Below are 17,607 nucleotides of genomic sequence, written 5' to 3'. Positions count from 1 at the left end.
CCATGTTCATCAGGGAAATTTGTCTATAGTTCTCCTTTTTAGTGGAGTCTCTGTCTGGTTTTGGAACCCAGGTAATGCTGCCCTCATAAAAAGAGTTTGGAAGTTTTCCTTCCATTTCTATTTTTTGGAACAGTTTCAAGAGAATAGGTGTTAACTCTTCCTTAAATGTTTGGTAGAATTCCCCTGGAAAGCCATCTGGCCCTGGACTCTTATTTTTTTGGCAGATTTTTGATTATTATTTCGATTTCCTTACTGGTTATGGGTCTGTTCAAATTTTCTATTTCTTCCTGTTTCCATTTTGGTAATGTATATGTTTCTAGGAATTTGTCCATTTCTTCCCAATTACCCATTTTGATGGCATATGATTGCTCATAATATTCTCTTATTATTGTTTTTATTTCTGCTGTGTTGGTTGTGATCTCTTGTCTTTCATTCCTGATTTTATTTATTTGGGTCCTTTCCTTTTTCTTCTTGATCAAACTGGCTAGTGGTTTATCAATTCTGTTAATTCTTTCAGAGAACCAGCTTCTGGTTTCATTAATCCGTTCTACTGTTTTTTTGGTTTCAATAGCATTAATTTCTGCTCTAACCTTTATTATTTCCTGTCTTCTGCTGGTTTTGGGTTTTATTTGCCATTTTTTTCCCAGCTCCTTAAGGCATAAGTTTAGGTGGTGTATCTGAGATCTTTCTTCCTTCTTTAGGAAGTCCTGGATTGCTATATACTTTCTTCTCATGACTGCCTTTGCTGTGTCTCAGAGGTTTTAGGTTGTGGTGTTATCATTTTCAGTGACTTCCATATACTTTTTGATTTCCTCTTTAACTGCTTGGTTAGCCCATTCATTCTTTAGTAAGATGTTCTTTAGTCTCCAAGTATTTGTTACCTTTCCAAATTTTTCTTGTGGTTGATTTTGAGTTTCATAGCACTATGGTCTGAAAATATGCATGGTATGATCTCAATCTTTTTGTACTTACTTAGGGCTGATTTGTGTCCCAGTATATGTTCTATTCTGGAGAATGTTCAATGTGCACTGGAGAAGAATGTATATTCTGCTGCTTTAGGATGAAATGTTCTGAATATACCTGTTAAGTCCATCTGGTCCAGTGTGTCATCCAAAGCCATTGTTTCCTTGTTGTTTTTTTGGTTAGATGATCTTTCCATTGCTGTGAGTGGGGTGTTGAAGTCTCCTACTATTATGGTATTACTATCAATGAGTTTTTTATGTTTTTGATTAATTGATTTGTATATTTGGGTGCTTCCACCTTTGGCACCTAAGTGTTTACAATTGTTAGGTCTTCTTGGTGGATAGACCCCTTGATTATGATATAATGTGCTTCTGCATCTCTTGATACAGTCTTTATTTTAAAGTCTAGATTGATAGAAGTATGGCTACTCTATCTTTCTTTTGTTGACAATTATCCTGATAGATGGTTCTACATCCCCTTATTTTCAATCCGTAGGTGTCTTTAGGTCTAAAGTGGGTCTCTTGTAAACAGCATATAGATGGGTCTTGTTTTCTTATCTATTCTGTTACCCTATGTCTTTTGATTGGAGCATTGAGACCATTGACATTTAGAGTGAGTACTGAAAGATATGGATTTATTGCCTTTATGATGCTTGTGGGGTTGGAGTTTCTGGTGGTTTTCTCTGGTCCTTTCTAATCTTTGTTGCTCTTGGTCTTTATTTATTCATTTTTTTTTATAATGTCATCTTTCTCCCCTCAGAGAGCCCCCCTTAAAGTTTCTTGCAGGGCTGGTTTAGTGGTCACAAACTCCTTTAATTTTTGTTTGTCTGGGAGACTTTTTATCTCTCTTTCTCTTTTGAATGACAGCCTTGCTGGATAAAGAATTCTTGGCTGCATATTTTTCTGATTCAGCACATTGAATATATCCTGCAACTCCTTCCTGGCCTGCCAAGTTTCTGTGGATAGGTCTGCTGTAAACCTGATCTGTGTTTTCTTGTAGGTTAAGGACTTTTTTTCCCCCTTGTTGCTTTTACGATTCTCTCCTTGCCTGAGTATTTTGTGAATTTGACTATGATATGCCTTGTTGATGGTCGGTTTTTGTTGAGTCTCATGGGGTCCTCTGTGCTTCCTGGATTTTGATGTCTGTGTCTTTCCTCAGGTTAGGAAAGTTTTCTGCTATGATTTGCTCACATAACCCTTCTACCCCTATTTGTCTCTCTTCCTCTTCTGGGACCCCTATGATTCTGATGTTGTTCCTCTTGAATGAGTCACTGATTTCTCTAATTCTTAAATCGTGCTCTTTTGCCTTAATCTCCCTCTTTTTTTCTGCTTCATTATTCTCTATAAGTTCGTCCTCTATATTGCTGATTCTCTGTTCTGCCTCATCCATCCTTGCTGCTGCTGCATCCACCCATAATTGCAGCTCAGTTATAGCATTTTTAATTTCATTCTGGCTATTTTTTATTTCTTTTATCTCTGCAGAAAGGGATTCTAATCTATTTTCAACTCCAGCTAGTATTCTTATTTTTGTTATTCTAAATTCTGGTTCAGACATCTTGCATGTACCTGTGTTGGTTAAATCCCTGGCTCTTGTTTCTTCGTGCTCTTCCTTTTGGGGTGAATTCCTTCGTTTTGTCATTTTGAAGGGAGAAAAGGAATTAATGAGGTAGAAAAATTAAAGTTAAAAAAATTAAAATAAAAAAATATTAAAATTAAAAAATTAAAACACATACACACAAATCTAATAAATGATGCTAGATCCTAGGTGTGTTTTGGTCTGCATGTTGAGAATGGCTTGACAGAGTAGAGGAAAAAAAGGGGGGGGGAATTAAATCATTTGAGAATTTGAAAAAATGAATACACTGAATTAGACTAAAATGAGATGATGGGAGTAAAATAGAATTTGAAAAAAAATTACACAAAAGTAAGAATATAGTAGAAAAAATTAAAGAAAAATGTTTTTAATAAAAATTAAAAATAAAAATGTATTTTTCTCATTCTTTATTCAAGAAAGAGAAAAGTTGTGTAAAAGGAAAAAAAAAGATAGAAAATTGAATAGATGGACCTGCTAAGAGATTGAAATACAACTGAAATTACTGTTTTCTCCTAGAAGTCAGACTATGTAGTGCTTTATAGTTAATAAACGAAGTAGGCGGTGAGACTTGTGCTCTTCAAGAGCGAGGTTGGCTCAGTTGGGCGGGGCTCAGTGTAACGGCTGTTCTCCAGTAGATGGTGCTGATAGCCTACTGGGGTGAATTGTTGCGGCACTTGTAGGTGCATATGCACATGCCTGGGAGTGTTGAAAATGGTGTCACGCAGGTACCCTGTCTCTAGTATCGGAACTCAGTTCTCCTGGATCAGCAATCACGCACTGTCCTCTGTCTTCAGCTTTCGTCCACTCCACTTCTTCACTGTCCATGACCAAGCCCCAGGCAGCACCTCTTTCCCCAGTTTTGTCTCAGATGTGGCTGCTTTCCCTGGCCCCTTACCTCTGAGGGACTGTGGCTTTGACCTGTTCTTCAGGGTCTCACTGAGCAATGGCTGAATGAGCAAGGGCTGAATGTCAGCTACACCCGGGAATGCTTGCTGGACCCTGCTGCTGCCGGTGCCCAAGACTGCAGCCAGGTGCCAGGCCACCCCAGAAAAAGTTCACAAGATAGCATACTAGCAGCTTTTCAGGGATTATAGAAAAATCACAACACACATCTGGCACCAGTCTTCACCTTTAACCACCTGGTTCCAGCACCAGTGAATATGGCCATTTTCTGGGGTCTGCTGGGACCAAGTGGCTTCAACAGTCTCCACCAAATGTCCTTCCAGCAGTGGAACTGCTTTTCCCTGTGTGGCCTGAGAACCTCCTGGACACCACTCTGCTCCTGGGGTTCCACCCTTCTCGCCAGAGCACCACCAGGTATCGAGCTGCAGGGTTTCAGACACTGCCTTCCCCCTGTTTAAAGTCTGCATGGAATTTAAACCCTCTCCTTTCTCCTTTCTCCCTTTTTAGTTTAGTCCCTGTGGCTGTTTCCAATTTTCTGCTTTCTCTCCAGCTGCTTTTGGGAGGGGTGCTTTTCCCGTATTCTGCCCCCTTCCCCTAGTCTCCGTCCTCTCTCTGCCTGCAAAAGCAGCTCCCTGCCTGCCGCCAGCTTCTCACTCCCCAAGTTCACCTCTCCCTGCCACATACCTGCTGAATTCTGTGGTTCAGGTTGTGCAGATTGTTATATTAATCTTCCAATCAGTTTTCTAGATGTGTAGGATGGTTTAGTGTTGGTCTGGCTTTATTTCATGGATGCAAGACACACAAAAAACTTCCATGCTGTTCTGCCATCTTGGCTCCTCTTGACATCACACTTGTATCTCCATTGTTCAACTTGTTTTTGTTGGTGGTCATGTTCATGACATGGGTTAAGAATTTTAAATAGTACATCAATGTAAATTTAGGTTTTCAAACAATTTACCAGTTAAAACAATTATTTAATAGGCTGTTCTTTCTCAGCCAGTTTTGATACACAAAATCTTATGCAATAGGCTTTGTCTTGATACTCAAAAAGTCCAATGGTTATCTGAAACTCCAACTTCCCACTTACAGGTCAATTAAAGTTTTTGAGTTTAAGAAATATGCTTTCTGTGGCATCATGTAATCTGTCAGTAACTTTTCTGTCAATTTGAAATTGATATTCTCCCACACAATTCCCTTATCATCTGTTTTCAAGGGTAAGTCAACAATCCAGACAACACTGAGGGACTGGATGTGAGAACTGGATGGGCCCCTGGTCTATGTCTGTGTACTTAGCTGAGCCTTGTTGAATGAACCTTATCCTACCTCTTCACTCTGTGTAGGCCTCTATCCTTTCCGCAGCCTTTGCTGAAATTTGATTATTGTCTCTTGGATCCCACTTAACGAGGCATCTGAAATGTTGGATCTAATCAACAAGCCTTGAAACCTGACCCATTTTCTCTTACTTTGCTGACTCTAACATTTGTGTCTATGGCTCTTGGCTATGGAGCCACTTTTCCCTTAGCCAAAGCCTCTCCCTTTTCAACTTCATGAGTCAGCATTCACCATGATCTTTGTGTTTCCCACAGTGCCGTAAAGAACTCCTACATTCATCTGTTGCTTCTGTGGAACAAGAGGAAACCAGTTCACTGACTGAACATGCCACATGGTCATTTTTACTCTAATGCTGTTCTCCCATGTGGCATGAGACAATTTGTTAAGAAATCTCCCTCAGATACTTAAGTAGGAAATAAGGTATTCCTCTTCCACTGCTTTTCACTTTCTTCTCTTAATTCATTGGGTTTCTATCTTTTTATTTTGTATGCCCTGATACTTTGAATGAATACCGAGAATGTGCAGCTGAAACTTGGACTGTATCTTCCTTTTTCTCCATTCCTATCTGTGTCTCTCCCCCATCTCATGCTGTAAGGGGTTCTGCTACTCCTTTTTTGTTTCCAAAAGGAACTTCCTCTGCAGTCAAACCTTCTTCCTTACCATGTTCTACTGGTACTTTTTAACAGAAGCATTTAATGACAGTAGACTCTAGTGGAAGAAAATAAAAACCTATAGTTTTCAAAAGGAATTTTTGTGGTATTTCATATATATATATATATATATGGGATATATTTCAATGTGTGTTATGCACAGTTTAGAAGCTTTGTGTAAATCATCTTATTTAATACTTTCAACAACCTTATAAAATATGAAATATTTTAAGCTCAATATAAAGCTAAAGAAGCCCAGAGAGGGTAAATACTCTTTACAAAGATGAGACATCTAAAATTCAAATCTTGAACTTAGAGCCCAACTACTCAACTGATAGATCACAATGCTAAATATATAAGTATTATTTTATCTGAAATACAAAGATAATATAGGAAAATAGGCTGAAAACCTGTTAAGTTGATTTAGCAATTTGTTTTTTCTATTTTTTTAGTGGGTGGGTTGTGTTCTTACTTTTCCTGTTTTTCTGTATCAATATGAAATTGAAGATAACTATTGAGTTATTGTGTTTTAAGTCTGTTGTAACTGAGCTCACATTTACACAGAATCTAAAATGCCCTTGGTCTGATACTGTCCTGAACAAAAGCAGCAATTAATTAATTAATTAATTATGATGTAAAATTATCTCAAAAATTTACTGTTCTCATTCTACCCTAATGCTGGCATGATATAAGATGTCTGATATAATTTTAAGTACTCTTCAATTAGTTACATAGAAAAATGAAAAATTGAGCTGGATAGTCTGCATCAGCAGAATTTATTGCTCACAGAAAAGACATGGACAAACTTCTCCTGAACTTTCTTGGTCTTAACTCCATAAATGATGGGATTGAGAGTGGGTGGTACCACCACATAAAGATTGGCAAGGAGGATATGTACATGGAGTGGTATATGGTGGCCCCCAAATCGGTGAGCAAAGAATGAAAAAAAGGCTGGAGTATAGAACAGTAGGATAACACAGACATGGGAGCCACAAGTACCCAGGGTCTTGAGTCGGGCATCTTGGGAAGGAATTCTAAAAACAGTACAGAGTATAACAGCATAGGAGACAATGATAAACACCACATCCAGGCATGTAGAAAATAGGGCCACAATCACCCCATAGTAGATGTTGATTTTGATGCTATCACAGGCTAGCCTGGCAATGCCCATATGTTCACAATATGAGTGATGAATAATATTCCTCCCACAGTAAGCAAGCCGATAAACCAGAAAAACCAAGGGGAAGCAGATGAAGAAACTCCTGATCACAGAGGCAATGCCCATTTTTCCAATGACTGAGGGGGTTAGAATTGTAGTATATCTTAGTGGATGGCAGATGGCTACATAGCGGTCAAATGCCATGGCCAGCAATATGGCAGACTCTGCCACAAAGATGAAGTGGAGAAAAAACATTTGGGACACACAGCAACCGAAAGAAATACCCCCATCTTGGAACCAGAAGATTGCTAGCATCTTTGGTGTGGTGACTGTGGAGAGAAAGATATCTGCCAGGGCTAACATGGACAAGAAAAGGTACATGGGTTCATGAAGACTGCGTTCAGTGAAGATCAGGAATAATAAGAAGGTGTTGCCTAAAACAGAAACTATGTACGTGAAACAGATGGGAATGGAGATCCATATGTGTGCATATTCCAGTCCTGGGATCCCAGTCATGGTATACCAAATATCTCTAAGGTTGGTGTGGTTTGAAGAGATTGTCATCTTTTACTCTGTCCTCTGACACTGGACACTGGAATGGAAAAAGAGAGAGACAGAGTGAAAAATCATAGTTATTTCATCTGGTTTGAGTATGAATCTTGGCATTGCAATACAGTTGTTGCTTTAAGAAGGGATTGATAGTAAGTAATGGTTCAAAGATGACAAGCCAGCTAGGCTTCATTGACATGAAAGTTACCATGATCTTATAGAACTGATGCTACTGGTAATGCTAATGGTTTTAACTATAAGAACAACAACAGTAATGATAATAAACATTTTATAGGTTTATAATTTTGTCTAGACACTGTGGCAGATACATTGTACTTATTGACTTAGCATCATACATGAAAGTCTCTTATATGCTCTTGCACATCATGGTTTTCCTTCTTATATGACTGGTCATTTCCAGTGTTAATCACAGTTTCTTTCTGGTGATTAATTGCACACTCCAGTAACAAAGTGTCCAGAATATTGGTATGACCTTTTGAGAATTCAAATCTGTAACAACCATTGTTTCTGTAATTTAAAGACTTTAGCTTTTCATCACCAAGTGAAAATAACTTGGAGAGAAAGAGAAATAGAAGTCTAGGGAGTCCTTGCTTTGCTTAGTGCTATATTAACTTAATACTGTGCATATTAAAAACATGTTCTTCCAACATGCACAGTATTAATACAGCACTGTGCAAAGCAAGGACTCATATAACATCATTCTAACTCAGCAGACCATGTGTCCTATCTTCCACATATGTTACATTCCTCCCTTCATTCTCTCTAGTCTCCACTGCCTTTTTCTCCAATTTATTCCTTCCAGCTTGTGTTCAAATATTTGTCTTTTCCTTCCCTTCTTTTTTTTCTTTTTCTGCTCAAACTTGCATACCATTACTGGAGAAAAGAGAAAGGCATCTCATAGGTAATGAAATAACCACAATAATAAAAAATGAGTTGCAGACACATGCAAGATTTAAATAAGTTAATGAATATTTCTTTAAGTACATTCTGTGATTAATACTATGCTAAAGAAGGAATTAAATATAAACTATACATATCCTCTATTTCAAGGATCTCCTACCCTTGTGAGGATCATGGGACATAGACACAAGTAAGCATCCTCTCAAAGCAGATCAAGATAAGAATGATGGGAGACATGCAGTCACGTGTGTATAATGTGAAAGAGACATTACTTTAACTAGGGGATGATACAAAGATTCATTGAAGTGTTGTCAGTAGATGTGTTTATCAGAAAGCCTTTGGCTTTCAAGAGACTATCATTGGAAAAAAAGAACCAAGACAAGTAAAAACCTAAAACAAGGACTGTAAGTCACTATAAAAATCAAATTATGTAGTGCATCAAAGGCTTAGAGACATGAGAAATATGACTGGACAAATAAATTGTGTCTTGAAGATTCAAAGTTTTAAAAGTCAAGCTAAAGACTTTAGGTTTAGGTCTCTTATACTGAGAATTGATTTCTTATTCAACAATACTTATTGAATCTCTAATATTTTACCACAGTTTTAAGGAGAACATAATGGGATCAAAATTTAAGATTTACCCTTTCAGAGAGGTCTTTGCTGATGGGCAATATGCTTATTTTTTATTCTCTACTTCCCAATAGCACACCGATACAATTCCTAGTGAATAGTTTGTAATATTTTTCACCAATCTTTCTTAAGTTTCATGATGGCTATGAGTATATATTCAACATCTAACATAATATATTTTTGTTGAGTAAATATGGTTTAAAAGGCAGAAAGATAGATTGATGAGGGTGGAGGATTTACCTGATTTACTGTAGGAAGCTTTTCCAACAAACCAAAGTAGAACTAGGAACATAGTTTAAACAGTGAAAAAAGGGGATAGAGAAGAAGTGTGGGGCTTTTAAATGTTTATTTGTTTATTTTGAGAAAGAGAAAGTGAGTAAGAGCAGGAGAGATGCAGAAAGAGAGAGAGAGAGAGAGAGAGAGAGAGAGAGAGAATCCCAAGCAGGCTTCATGCCGTTAGCACAGAGCCCAGCTTAAGGTTCCATTCCACGAACTGTGAGATCATGACCTGAGCCGAAATCAAGAGTCAGACTCTCAACTGAGCAACCCAGGCACCTTGACAAAATGTGTTTAAAAATAAATAAATAAAATAGAGAATTCCAGGTGATAGGTTATATGAGGCAAAATGAAAGGCAATAGGACATTTTGAGACACACTGTCTAGAAAAATGTGATGCCACTAATCAACATAAGGAATAAAGGAGGAGATTTATTTTTCAGAGAAAGTTAAAACAATTGTTTTAAATTATATTAGTTTATGGCATGTCTATGGAACCACTAAGGAAATAAATCTGGCAGACTATCTCAAACCTGTATAGTGCAAGGGAAAGAAAAGTGGACGAAGCATGAGGTTCTAGCCTGAACTGAACTGTAGTCTCAGCTATGCCATGAACCAACTGGGACCTTGGTAGAAACATTTCATCACTCCAAATTCTCTGTCCATATAGGTTGTAATGGAACTAGCTCATAGCTACTTCTCTTCTAGATACAAAAGACTAACATCCAATCATGGACCTGGACCTCAAAGCAAAAATACATACATATCAAGCTGTATATTTCAGTTTAGTTTACTATAAGTTATTCTATTAGTTTTAAAAAAGAAAGACCTAAGAAGAGAAGTTCTGGTATTAAATCTCTTCCCTAACTGTATCTCTAACATGTAGTTTATTTAATCACAGTGACAGCCCTCAAATAACACATTTTAGTCCCCACATTATTTATACTGTTCAACTAATTTTGAGTATTTACCATGAGTTATATCCTGTGTTAACCACTTATCTATAATTTAATGGTCACAAAATACCATTCAATTGCAATAAGAACCCAACAGAATGACAGCTAGTATGGTCCACTTCACACTTTAGGGCACTATGGCATGAGTGGTTTGAATAATTTGTCTAAGCTAGTATCTAACCAATTAGAGATTCAAACTCAAATTCTCTTGCTTAAAAAACCCATGTTTTTAACATATTGTTTCATTTGCCACTAGTGAGCAATCCCTTCTTCAAGCTTTCTTCTCATTCATTTGCCTTGATTTCATTACAGTCCTGTCTACCTACTACAATTTTCACAGTTCTGAGTCATTTTTTCAATGCTATTTTTTTTTTATTATTTCCAGTTTGGTGGTGGTGGTGGTGATGATGATCATGATCATGATTTATTGCCACTTCCCAGTTGTTGTGTTGAGAGTAGGATGTAGAATAAAAGTATTAGACTTTGGGACACCTAGGTGGCTCAGTTGGTTGAGTGCCCAACTTCGGCTCAGGTCATGATCTCGTGGTTCGTGAGTTTGAGCCCCACATCAGGCTCACTGCTTTCAGCCTGTCAGTGTACAGCCTGCTTCAGATCCTCTGTCCCCTCTCTCTGCCCCTACCTCACTTACTTTCTCTTAAAAACAATAAAAATAAACATTAAAAAATGTTAGACCTTCACTAGCATCTAGTGAAAAATATTAGACTTTCGTTAGTGTCTAGTACAATTTCAAGGAATTGATGAGGGTGAAGTCTGATTCCAGATTGAAAGGCACTGGGTATAAAATAGCTGAGAATACCAGTTATGAACAACTGTTAAGAAGGTAGGCACTAAAGGAAAGGAAAACAGTAACTGGAAGGAGCAAAAGGTATTGGGAAATGTTCTTTGGAACATAAGAGACGAAAATGGCAGTTTATGTCAGAGGAGTTTGGTAGTAAAGAAGAATTTGAAGCAAGAAAGTGAACAATTTTGGGGATTAAGTACCCATGATTACAAAAGATAATTCAATCAGTTATTATATAGGTGTTCTGCTTCTTCCACTGAGGCAAAAGTAGTCAGAAAAATATTAAGGGATATATGGAAGATTTTCAAAAGACTCACATGATCCAGATCTTTGCAATAAAATAAAAAGCAATAATTATTCGAGTTAATGCCAAAGCTCATGTGGGAAAAAAAGGAGAAATCTGGAAGAGATACTATTTAAAAAAGATGTGGAGAACAGAAAATAAGAATGAAAAAACAATTGCCCAACAGTAGTGAAGGCTAGCGAGGTGAGAATAAAGAAAGATTTTATAGTAGATTTAAGGGTCTCCTGGCAGAAGAAGCCATACAGGAACAGAGGCTCAACTGATTTTTCACCAGGAAAGTTCAAATTTCATGATCAAGAATACTCAAACAGAGGCATGGGATCAAATGACAGGAAGGGCAAAGTTGTCCAGCAGTTGAAGGAAATGATGACTGAAAGAACAAGTTGTTCACAAAGACTGGTGACATGCCAAGGAACCAAGAAAGAAAGATCAGGTGTGGTCAGAGGGAATTGTTGCCTGCTTCATCTGATGCTAGTCAACCTTCCAACTCTTTCCTCTCTGAACCCAGGTCTGCAGTGACGTTCCCCATTCATATCTTCTTCTCTTATTCCCATTCTATCACTTTTCTTTCAGAAGTACTGAGGATACAACATTTTTTAAAGTTTATTTATTTATTTTAGAGATAGAGAGATAGACAAAGCATGCAAGCAGGGGAGAGGTGAAGAGAGAGATGAGAGAGAGAATCCCAAGCAGGCTCTGCAATGTCAGCGTGGAGCCTGATTCAGGCCTTAGATCATGACCTGAGCTGAAACTAAGAGTCAGGTCCTTAACTAACTGAGTCACCCAGGCACCTCTAGGGGACCACATTTTAAATGAATGTGTACTAATAGACTAAAATCAATCCCATAAATACACAGAAATGTGCTTATTTTGAAAACCAGCTTAGATACCAACTCAACCACAGTTCATAAGATAAGCAGAGATGGCATGGCCCTCATAGTCTTTGGCTGAGGCTTCCTTTATCACTTTCAGCCATTCAGTTATGTTCCAAGAATCATCCAGAAACCCAGTATCTTCTATTATAAGTCACATAATTTCCCTTTCTAATACTCACTGCTTACCTCACTCAAAGCTAACATACTGCTGTTGTTGAAGGAACATACCCACAGACGATGGCAGGAGAGGCCACAGTGAGCCAACCGATCTGAGAAACCTGTAACCCTTTTCTCAGAGCTAGCCAGAACTTTATCACACGCATGCAGTCCAATGGGGCTCATGGGTTTGTTATTTACCAAGAAGGATGGTTCTCGTAAATGTTCTCCTTTTTTTCCATTCCTTCTTCCAAACCATCTATATCTTTCTCATACCCTTGACTTCTGATTTATGTCATATTTTAGCATTTCCATTTTATTTACCACCTTAATTCTTCTTTACCCCAAATATATAGATAAGCCTCTCCCCCCCACACACACAAATATCAATAAAACCCAGTAAGCAAAAGCTGCCATCAGAGACCCTTCTGAGCTAGAGCTCTTACTGTCCTGTGAAACTGGCTTCCACACCCACTACAGCTAGACTTGTGTCTCAACTCCTTTTCTGTTTTGGATGAAATGAGACAAACTCCTTCTGCACTAAATTGTTCCAAAAGAGTTTTAACCAGAAAGCTGAAAGTAAATAAAGAACCAAAACAGAAGCCTTTGGTATAGAACCTAAAAACATCTAGGGATCTCTCTTATAAAGGAATCTTATCTGTGACTGACTACAGCTGGGGCAACAAAGCCCCAAGCCTTTTTCTTCTGTTGGAATAAACCCATTTTAGAATAGGTTTTGGAATTAACCCAACTTTCATATTCTGAAATAATTCTTCCTCACAGAGATTGGCTGTTTCAAGAGCCATAAACCACACTTCAATGAACTCTTCATTAGCTTGAAAGAGCATGGTCCAGCCAGGTAGTCAGATATTCATATCAATGACAAGTATCATTTCACAGGTATTGGACATGCCTCCATCACTACCATAGATCTTCTTAGGCCATGACCCTGGGGCAGGTGCTGTACATGGGCATATATGGCAAGAAAAAAGTCGCATATCCTTTTCTCTACCAGGAGTATGCCTAATCTAAAACCTGAGATTCACAGGACAGTAGCAGTCACTTACTGTCTAATATGGGATATCAGAAGCTTACTACCTCCTTTGTTCAGCAATTGCAGACTTCCAAGGCCCTGCAAGATAGGCTGGATGTTCTTGGTCAAGGTCCCAACCTCTGAACACTCTGAGGTTCGGAACCTGGCTCTATAGCTTTCTCTATCCTGGGAGACCTAAAACCCAGGAGACATGGGGAATCTAATAAAGCATCTGTGGTTTTCTGAGCTCTTTATCCTTTAGTAAGGCTAAGAAAGAACCAATGATGGAATAAGTAGGCTTATAGGAAGAGCATCCTTCTTAGACAATCTTGGGGAGTTAATGATGGCTCTATCAGGGGCAGTAGTCCACAGTGAGATTGCCTTCATAGACATGAACAAGTTATAGAAATACAGAAGTTGTTGAGGTTTCAACTTGTCAAATGCATGAATTTCTGTGAGAGTGTGATTGTCAGAGCAGAGGGCCTATTTTTTAGTGTCATGAGAATGTGTTCCTTAGGAATCTTCCACCTCCTGAAAAATAGCATAAGATCCATATGGGGGGGAATTGAGCAATTTATCATGAAATATTTTGAAAACCATTTTTGTCCTATATTACATCTGTATCAAACACAAGTATATAAATTAATATAAAACCTGAAACCCCTGCTGTCTAGTGTAGGAAGGGAGATATGCATGTGGGGAAAAATGGTCTTTAATATCACTACCATTGCCATAAAACTTGCCAAGTTTAACACAAATTTCTGGTATAACAATTCTTTTGTTTTGTAGTTTTTTTTGTTTTTAGTTTTTAAAATTAATTTTAGAAAGAGAGAGAGGGTGCACAAACAGGGGTAAGGGGCAGAGTGAGAGAGAATCTTAAGCAGGCTCTGCTTCAGTGCAGAGCCTGATGTGGGGCTCGATCCCACAACCCTGGGATCATGACCTGAGCCAAAATCAAGAGGAAGATGCTCAACTGACTGACTGAACCACCCAGGCACCCCTGTAAAAATTCTTTTAAAACCACAAAAATATCTGGTATTATTTTACTGTTGGCAAGATGAGGATATTGAAGTCCAAAAAGTTTAGTCACTTGGTTTACCTACACATATAGTAAGACATAAAACTGAAAATTAAATCAGGCTCTCCTTGCCAAATCTCATGCTCTTCTTAGATAACACTCTGTTATTAATACAAATTTAAAGGGATCAAGTAAAAGAAGTACTTCTCCAACAGAATTAAAACTATTCATTAGCAGCTACAAGTGTTCAGTGTAATTTATTTTTTGTATGTGAAATACTATGTGAATAGTATAGTCTTGTATGGATTATATTTACACTATATGGCAAAGATTATACACCCACCTAATAAATAATTATAAGATTAAAAATCACCCCAGATTGAAAAGAGTGGGATAGGGGCACCTGGATGACTTAGTCGGTTGTGTCCAACTCTTGATTTTGGCTCAGGTCATGATCTCGTGGTTCATGAGTTTGAGCCCCACACAGGGCTCTGTGCTGAAAATGTGGAACCTGCTTGGGATTTTCTCTCTCTTCTTTTCTGCCTTCTCCTGTCTGTGCTCTCTCTCTCTCTCTCTCCCTCTCAAAATAAATACATAAAAACTTTTTTTTTCCAACGTTTATTTATTTTTGGGACAGAGAGAGACAGAGCATGAACGGGGGAGGGGCAGAGAGAGAGGGAGACACAGAATCGGAAACAGGCTCCAGGCTCCGAGCCATCAGCCCAGAGCCCGACGCGGGGCTCGAACTCACGGACCGCGAGATCGTGACCTGGCTGAAGTCGGACGCTTAACCGACTGCGCCACCCAGGCGCCCCCATAAAAACTTTTAAAAAATCAGTTTAAAAAAGAAAAGAATGGGGCAGATCAGTGTGAAAATGGATCTATCTGTACACCCATATAGCTATGTGACACTGTGTAGCATCACTCAGGGATTATTGGACAGAGATTGTCCCTGCCCCATACCATAACCTTACCCCTCATTCTTTCTGATGCCCACATGCTGTTTGTCCAGGAACCCAATACACTCCAGCAACACAATGGATCATTCAGTCATGAGCAATGACTCAACCAACATTTACTAGTGGTTTTAGGGAGCGGAAAAGGCAACAAGAGCTAGAGTACATCAATACAAAGAGACTCTTTAAGAGTCATGACATGTCAAGTTAATTTTGTTGCTACCTTTCCTTTCTGTCACAGTGAAAGATAGGAAATTATCAAGGAAGAGTTCATGTGGCAGTAAAGAGATAGTTCTTGGACCTGAACAGAAAAAGACAGAGCTTAAACACGATGGAGAATGTCCACATTCACTGATTTGGAGGATAAATAATATGTGTGTTTTTTCTCTACCCATTATTCTAAATCTTCACTGTATGTCATATGGATCCATGGAATTTGTATTGCATTGCAGAATCAAATTGTTTATGTGGACAGGGCCCCACACCAATAAAATATACTTTCAATGGTCTTTCATATCTTGATAGTGACCCTTAGGGAACCCACAGTTACGGGGTTCATACCAGCCTCTAGTGAAAACCATAAATTCTCTGGACAGTATACTTCTTCCATACAGTAAGGTCAGATACAATGATGTAATATGCTTAGTTCATGCCCTGCAGAAATGAGATAAGGCTGTTGAGAAGTCAGATTAAGGTCTAGTTAGGGATAGAGAAAGCTCTGAAGCTCTGTCTTACATTCTTGACAAATACAAGTGTCTTCCCATCTGAAAGTTAGAGGGCCACCTGGTGGCTCAGTTGGTTAAGTGTCTGACTTCGGCTCAGGTCATGATCTCATGGCTCCTGGGGCTGAGCCCCCACATTGGGCACTGTACTGATAGCTCAAAGCCTGAAGCCTGCTTCAGATTCTGTGTCTCCCTCTCTCTCCACCCCTAACCTGCTCACACTCTGTCTCTCTTTCTCAAAAATAAATAAACATAAAAAAATTAAAATTAGAGCATTCCCATGAAAACTTTTGGAAGCCAAATGGTATAAAGCAAAAAAGCAATTACTATTAATTTCATGTGAAAAAATTTTAATATTCCCACATCCAAAAAATAACCCCATTTAAACTATTCTGATACCTTAGGTTGCACGGATACTCAGAAGCACAATTCGAAGCCACAATGTCTTGATGCTGAGAGGCTGAGTGTGCTTCCTGAGGAAGGAGCCTGGCCAGGCCGCTCTCGCTGCTCAGGGTGTGAGCTGCCTCTACAATGACTCGCTGCAACACAAACACTGAACATTACTTCACTCTTCACCTTTTTCCATAAAAGTGAAAACCTTTTTCATATTTCTTTTGGTTAGCAAATACAGATACTAAATAGATCTTTTCATAAATGCAAAATTCTTTTTAACCTTATAAAACATTCATTTCTCTTCACAAGCCTGTCTTAATCCCCAGAAATGTACCATGATCTTCATAAAATTGCTTTCTGCATTAGAAAATCAGATGTCTTGTATTATTTCCTTATTTTATTTGCTCACTTAATCTAACCCTTAAAAATTTCTTTCAATGACTATATATTATTGGGCTTTCAGCAATATTGTTCCCAACAGTCAGGAATATTTTCCTGCAAACAATTTCTAAAGCATTTTCTTCTTTGTCGTGTCTCTTACACGGAAATGTTTCTCTTTGTTCTAACATCAGCTCCTTCACTTCCTTCACCATATTATGTCTTTGAGGGATCTGCTCGCTCTCTAATGCAATTTCAACCCTTTGCAAGTTATGATATCTGTGTTGATGGTAGATAAGTTTCATTCCCAGCCGTTATATCTCTGATGGAATTAAGTCTTCATGTCTTTGAGTAAATGTGCCTTGTCACCTCAACTCAGTGTGCTACTCTGTCTGCTCTGAATCTGCTCCTCCTTTACGGACTCCCCTACTGTATGCACATATACATATACAGATACACATTCACATCCACAACACACATATTCACTCAAGATAATTCTTATTGATTTTTTCTGTGTGTGATACATTATTCTCATTCTGTATGTATTTCCCATCTGATGACTCGTATCTATACCTCCAACCAAAATCTTTCCTAAGCTAAGTACAAATATAGTTACCAAATGTACTTCCCCATCTATCTTCATATATATATATATATATATATATATATTTCAGACTGAGCATTAATTCCATGTCTCTATTTTATTTTTTGACATGTGGAATAGAGTTATAACAACTGTTTTAATGCCCTTGTCTATTTCCAAAATCTGTCAATTCTGGATCAGTTTCTTTAGATTAATTTTTTTCTCTTTCTTAGTGAGTCATATTTTCTTGCTTCTTTGTATGTATGTTTTTTTAATTTTTTATTTTTTTACTTTTTTAGAGAGAGGGTGTGTGTACATGCAAGTGGGGAAGGGGCAGAGAGAGAGAGGGGAAAAGAGAGAATCTTAAGTGGGCTCCACATTCAGTGCAAAGTCCAATGCAGGGCTGGATCTGACAACCCTGAGATCATGACCTGAGCCAAAATCAAGAGTCATAC

At 38.2% G+C, this 17,607-nt stretch overlaps 1 protein-coding gene across 1 annotated transcript; it reads right to left on the bottom strand.

Moving 5' to 3' along the window:
* Window positions 1–6,207: 6,207 nt before the first annotated feature.
* Window positions 6,208–7,164, bottom strand: LOC125176931 (olfactory receptor 52Z1-like). The gene has a single exon (XM_047878868.1). It carries the CDS (start codon window positions 7,162–7,164, stop codon window positions 6,208–6,210), a length of 957 nt encoding a protein of 318 aa, XP_047734824.1.
* Between the last annotated feature and the right edge of the window lie 10,443 nt (window positions 7,165–17,607).

The sequence above is a fragment of the Prionailurus viverrinus genome, chromosome D1 (genome assembly GCF_022837055.1).
Source record: "Prionailurus viverrinus isolate Anna chromosome D1, UM_Priviv_1.0, whole genome shotgun sequence".
Classification (NCBI taxonomy): Eukaryota; Metazoa; Chordata; class Mammalia; order Carnivora; family Felidae; genus Prionailurus; species Prionailurus viverrinus.
This window is presented reverse-complemented; position numbering and strand designations above follow the sequence as displayed.